This window comes from Coregonus lavaretus, assembly GCF_964263955.1.
Source record: "Coregonus lavaretus genome assembly, chromosome: 35".
Taxonomy (NCBI): Eukaryota; Metazoa; Chordata; class Actinopteri; order Salmoniformes; family Salmonidae; genus Coregonus; species Coregonus lavaretus.
This window is the reverse complement of record NC_140022.1, coordinates 4566751-4573183: the sequence shown is the minus strand read 5'-3', so window position 1 is coordinate 4573183 and position 6433 is coordinate 4566751. Positions and strand designations below refer to the sequence as shown.

The 6433-nt window shown below is 44.7% G+C and overlaps 1 protein-coding gene across 1 annotated transcript in view; it reads right to left on the bottom strand.

The window, feature by feature from the left end:
- The window catches only part of kalrnb (kalirin RhoGEF kinase b), a gene marked incomplete at both ends in the record, with an annotated part of 45086 nt that overhangs the window by 785 nt on the left and 37868 nt on the right, over window positions 1–6433 (bottom strand). Inside the window, 2 exon segments of the mRNA XM_084152454.1 lie at window positions 2032–2296; window positions 6398–6433. The exon segment at window positions 6398–6433 is cut by the window's right edge and continues 67 nt beyond it. Of these exon segments, the coding sequence (XP_084008580.1) occupies window positions 2032–2296; window positions 6398–6433 (301 nt within the window).

The window sequence follows — 6433 nt, the reverse complement described above, 5'->3', positions numbered from 1 at the left end:
TCTCTCTCTCTCTCTCTCTCTCTCTCTCTCTCTCTCTCTCTCTCTCTCTCTCTCTCTCTCTCTCTCTCTCTCTCCTCTCCTCCTCTCTCTCTCTCTCTCTCTCTCTCTCTCTCTCTCTCTCTCTCTCGCTCTCTCTCTCCTCTCTCTCTCTCTCTCTCTCTCTCTCTCTCTCTCTACCTCTCTATCTCCCACTCTATCCAACAACACGGAGGATCAAATCAAAGCAAAGTCAGCTATAATAACACACACACACAGTCACTCACCTGTCTCATCAATCTCTCCCAGGATCCAACCCCAAACCCTGGAGCAAGAGCAACAACCCCTCCCCCTGCGCATGCCTCCCCCCTACCACATCACCCAGACAGAGAGAGACAGAGAGATAGAGAGAGAGAGAGAAGGAGAGATAGAGGTTCTTCTCCTAACTCCAGACTGAAACTAAACTGAACTCTGAGATCTAAACTGTTTAAAGGCGGAGTTAGAGCTAAACAGTTCTGAGGAAAGAGGCGGGATTAAGTTAGTTAACTAGCGAAATCAGTGAAATCATTGAGAGACATTGTGTGTGAATGTGTGTCTGTGTGATCATGTATTTAATGTGTGTTACACTCTAAAGTAGGACACTGCAGTTTTCACCTGCTGTGCTTCTACTAGTATTGTATTCCCATGCCCTATACAAACACACACACACACACACACACACACACAGGACGTGTGTGTTGGGTTTGAACTTTAGCGTCAATGTTTGCCAGTCAGGTCAATGTTTAAACCTATGAACTCCCCCTGTGGCTTTCCCTTTACCCTTGTGTGTGTGTGTGTGTGTGTGTGTGTTTGTCTGTGCGCGTGTTCTCAGGTCAGGCAGGAATTCTTTATTCTGATCTGCCCAAACAAACTGGAGATTAAAACTGGCTCGATAGTTACCCAGGCTTGTACATTAACCTTCACACACACACAACACACACACACACACACACACACACACACACACACACACACACACACACGCACACAAACACACGCACACAAACACACACACACACAGAGGGAGTCCCATAGTGAGTTTCAGGAACTACGCTAAACTGTATTTATAATGCACAGGTAAAGTATTAAAGATTGAAGACTGTTTGTTTGAGTGAACGCCCGTCAGACTGAACTACCGTCATCTAAAGCTCCTTTCTGTTTCTGGTCTTTTCTTCCCTCTCTCTTTATCTACCTTCCCTCTCTCTTCGGCTGGAGTCCAGGGCCCAGATTCACAAAACACTTCTTACGCAAAAACTTAAGAAGATTCTTAAGAAGAAAAAAAAAGAAGTTTCATAAGATAGTTTAAGTGCAATTCCTCAACAATATCTTACGATTTAATGATTTTCTTACAAACTTCTCAAATATCTTCTTGCAAATCTTCTTAAGATGTTTGTTGCTAGGCAACCGTTTTAGCTAGCTATCTAGCTAGCAATAGCAATCATGTTAGCATATTTCTTACTGAGATTACTGTTCTAAAACATGTTCTTGGGTTTGAAATAATCAATACTGAAACTTTCAGATGAAGTTTGTTCAATTGCTTTCATTAGCTTTTTCTCTCACTGCCCTGAGTTTAAGACAAGGGTTTAGCTATCTTGGAATTAAGAACATTTCCAATAACGTTTTTGAGGAGAAAGGAGAAACATAAGAAATTGCGCAAGACAATTTCCAAGAACCTTTTTGAGGAATAGCAACTTTGCTTAACTTTCTTCTTAAGTCTATAGTTGAGAAGGTTCTTGCGTGTGATGTTGAAATCTCCCCTAGATTAAACAGAAAATGAAAGGCAGCAGAGAGGAAGTGACCCAAGAACAAAAATACCACTTCCTGTTTGAAGGCCACCAGACTGGACTGACACAGTGTTTCTGAACCTCCAAGAGTGAGAAAGTAACTCTGCAGAACTCACCAAGGTAAAACCACTAGGAATTCAGCTAAAACAACAAACACTTTTTACTAAAGTATCAAAATGACTTTCATAATGGAACTCCCCATACGTTCCCATGCATTCCACCCCAGTCCCACCTTTCCCAGCGGTGGCAGTATTGGTGGCGGCAGGCATCAAGCCGTCCATGTCAGCGCTGTGGGAGTGGGAAAGGCAGAGGGCGCTCATGGGTACCAGGCCCTCCTGTGGGGGGGTGTGGTCTGTGGTCCTGACCAGACACCAGCCAGATCGCTCACTGGACCGCTCCACTAGCTCCACGGTCTGACCGCAACGAACACTCAGCTCCTCGGCACCGCCCGCCGAGAAGTCCAACAGGACCACGGTCAACTCACAGCCACCGGACAGCTAGAGAGGAGGGGGAGAGATGGCAGAGAGAGAGAGGGGAGAGAAGACAGAGAGAGAGAAAGAAAGAGAGAGAGGGAGTGTTAACATTGTGTAAAATGAGTGGCCTCAGGTTGTCTAGCGGTTAGTCCCCACTCATTTAATAAAGAAAGAAAACATTGTGTAAAATGTGGTCATTTCAACATCTGAGCTAAAGCTTTGAGAGAGAAGTGAAAGACTAGAGTATAAGTAACAGTCTATGAACGACAGGAAAGACTGAGGCCTATAGAAGTTATGGTCTTAACGTTGACACTGGTATGCAGGGCACAGACAGGCACACTATCTCACATAGTCTCACATGTAAATCCCCCCAAATGACCTCTCTTGACCGGCTCTGGGGTATACCCCACCAGGCCTGGGTGTTTTGAAATACCTGACTAGAGCATGACCTGATCCTTATGGTACAGAGAGAGGAAGGAAAACACTCACAACAAGGGAGAGCGGGAGGAGGGGAGAGACAGGGAGGGTATGAGAGAGGGAGGAGGGGAGAGACAGGGAGAGAGGGAGAGAGGGAGGGAGGGAGGGAGGAGGGGAGAGACAGGGAGGGTATGAGAGAGGGAGGAGGGGAGAGACAGGGAGAGAGGGAGGAGGGGAGAGAGAGAAGGGAAGAAAGGAAAGAAAGGAGTCTAAGATAGGGAAGGGGTGAATGAAGGTAGGAGAGAAGAAGGGAGGGAGAAGAGGAGAGTGCAAGGAGTAACAGAGGGAGGGAGGGAGGGAGGGAGGGAGAAGAGAAGAGAAGAGTGCAAGGAGGAACAGAGGGAGGGAGGGAGGGAGAAGAGGAGAGTGCAAGGAGGAACATAGGGAGGGAGGGAGGGAGGGAGAAGAGGAGAGAGCAAGGAGGAACAGAGGTAGGGAGGGAGGGAAGAAAGGAGAGTGAGGGAGAGAGGGAATATAATACAGTGCCTTGCGAAACTATTCATCCCCCTTGCCGTTTTTCCTATTTTGTTGCATTACAACCTGTAATTTAAATGGATTTTTATTTGGATTTCATGTAATGGACATAAGCAAAATAGTCCAAATTGGTCAAGTGAAATGAAAAAAATAACTTGTTTCAAAAGATTCTAAAAAATAAATAACGGAAAAGTGGTGCGTGCATATGTATTCACCCCCTTTGCTATGAAGCCCCTAAATAAGATCTGGTGCAACCAATTACCTTCAGAAGTCACATAATTAGTTAAATAAAGTCCACCTGTGTGCAATCTAAGTGTCACATGATCTCAGTATATATACACCTGTTCTGAAAGGCCCCAGAGTCTGCAACACCACTAAGCAAGGGGCACCACCAAGCAAGCGGCACCATGAAGACCAAGGAGCTCTCCAAACAGGTCAGGGACAAAGTTGTGGAGAAGTATAGATCAGGGTTGGGTTATAAAAAAATATCCAAAACTTTGAACATCCCACGGAGCACCATTAAATCCATTATAAAAAAATTGAAAGAATATGGCACCACAACAAACCTGCCAAGAGAGGGCCGCCCACCAAAACTCACGGACCAGGCAAGGAGGGCATTAATCAGAGAGGCAACAAAGAGACCAAAGATAACCCTGAAGAAGCTGCAAAGCTCCACAGCGGAGATTGGAGTATCTGTCCAAAGGACCACTTTAAGCCGTACACGCCACAGAGCTGGGCTTTATGGAAGAGTGGCCAGAAAAAAGCCATTGCTTAAAGACAAAAATAAGCAAACACGTTTGGTGTTCGCCAAAACGCATGTGGGAGACTCCCCAAACATATGGAGGAAGGTACTCTGGTCAGATGAGACTAAAATTGAGCTTTTTGGCCATCAAGGAAAACGCTATGTCTGGCGCAAACCCAACACCTCTCATCACCCCGAGAACACCATTCCCACAGTGAAGCATGGTGGTGGCAGCATCATGCTGTGGGGATGTTTTTCATCGGCAGGTACTGGGAAACTGGTCAGAATTGAAGGAATGATGGATGGCGCTAAATACAGGGAAATTATTGAGGGAAACCTGTTTCAGTCTTCCAGAGATTTGAGACTGGGACGGAGGTTCACCTTCCAGCAGGACAATGACCCTAAGCATACTGCTAAGGCAACACTCGAGTGGTTTAAGGGGAAACATTTAAATGTCTTGGAATGGCCTAGTCAAAGCCCAGACCTCAATCCAATTGAGAATATGTGGTATGACTTAAAGATTGCTGTACACCAGTGGAACCCATCCAACTTGAAGGAGCTGGAGCAGTTTTGCCTTGAAGAACGGGCAAAAATCCCAGTGGCTAGATGTGCCAAGCTTATAGAGACATACCCCAAGAGACTTGCAGCTGTAATTGCTGCAAAAGGTGGCTCTACAAAGTATTGACTTTGGGGGGGTGAATAGTTATGCACGCTCAACTTTTCTGTTTTTTTGTCTTATTTCTTGTTTGTTTCACTTTTTTTTTTAATTTTGCAGCTTCAAAGTGGTAGGCATGTTGTGTAAATCAAATGATACAAACCCCCCCAAAATCCATTTTAATTCCAGGTTGTAAGGCAACAAAATAGGAAAAATGCCAAGGGGGGTGAATACTTTCGCAAGCCACTGTATCTGGTCCTCCATGCTTTAGAGTCCCTCTGCGAGAGAAACATGCTGATTGGATAAATATGTGAATATGTAAATCACGGCTATCCTTCTAGGAACTAGCTGTTATCGAGCACGCACACACACACACACAACACACATACTCCATGGGGACTGTTGGGGTGTTCCCCATCCAAATCCTTTACAGATGTTTTGGGAATCCCGCCATAAGGACACAGCTTTCCCAACAGGGAGAGAGACAGACCGAGAGAGACAGACCAGAGGGACAGAGAGAGAGAGAGAGAGAGAGAGAGAGAGAGAGAGAGAGAGAGAGAGAGAGAGAGAGAGAGAGAGCGAGAGAGAGAGAGAGCGAGAGAGAGAGCGAGAGAGAATGGGAGGACAGAGAGAGACTGAGAGAAAGAGAGAGAGAGAGAGAGAGAGAGAGAGAGAGAGAGAGAGAGAGAGAGAGAGAGAGAGAGAGAGAGAGAGAGCAACTGAGACAGATATTGTGAAAGTGAACAGTACAAACTGGGAAGAGAACTCACAGTAGAGTACTAGTACTGATGGTGAAAGTACACTCAGCTCTGAACAGTTTGGTTGTGACCGCATACACACACACACTTACATAGGCTACATACAAACAAATACATAAAATCATAAAATATTTGCTCAGTGGGTTAGTCTAGAGGCATGGTGCTGCAACAGCAAGGTTGTGGGTTTGATTCCTGCATTGCCTTACTATCTGTGTTGACTCTTCCGTCAGTCATCCTAGTTAAGAGTGTTTGCTAAATGACCATATCATAATAATATGGTCATAATACAGTAATGTGTATAGTAATATATATTTTATATTATTACGGGTACATATTTACATAAAAAAACCTAAACACAAAATATGGGTCAATTAACCTGAAACTCTGGGTTGCCAGTACTGATTGAATAGGGTTCAATAGTCCTGTAACTCTGGGTTGCCAGTTTTGATAGAATAGGGTCAATAGCCCTGAAACTCTGGGTTGCCAGTTTTGATTGAATAGGGTCATAATAATGTGTATAGTAATATATATTTATATTAATACGATTACATATTTACATACAAAAACCTAAACACAAAATCTAAATAAAACATCCAAGATGTACATAAATGTATACATACCAGGACAGCACTGGTGAAACTCTTCCCCAAAAGTATCAGAATGACTTTAAACACTGTGTGAGGGGAACACCCTCTCTCTCACCCTCATAACACACACACACACGCACATGCACACACACGCACACACACAGCTACGGCTGCAGGGATGAGGTCATTGGACTGGTCTATTGTTTTGGGGACACACCCCTCTGGTGCTGTTTTGGCCCTCACTGTACTGGACTGCCTCAGAGGAGGGGAGAAGTATTGCTCATAGAAACTCATAGAACGGCAATAAAAACTCATACACTCTTAGAAGCTCATAGAGTCTCTGTATGAGTATATATACATTTAGAACAGATCACTCTTGGGTACTTTTTGTGTAAACAGTGGTGGCTGCTGGGTAGTGTAGTCTATCTCTACCTTGTCGCTGTCTGCTGTGTTCTGAGAGGTGCGGGA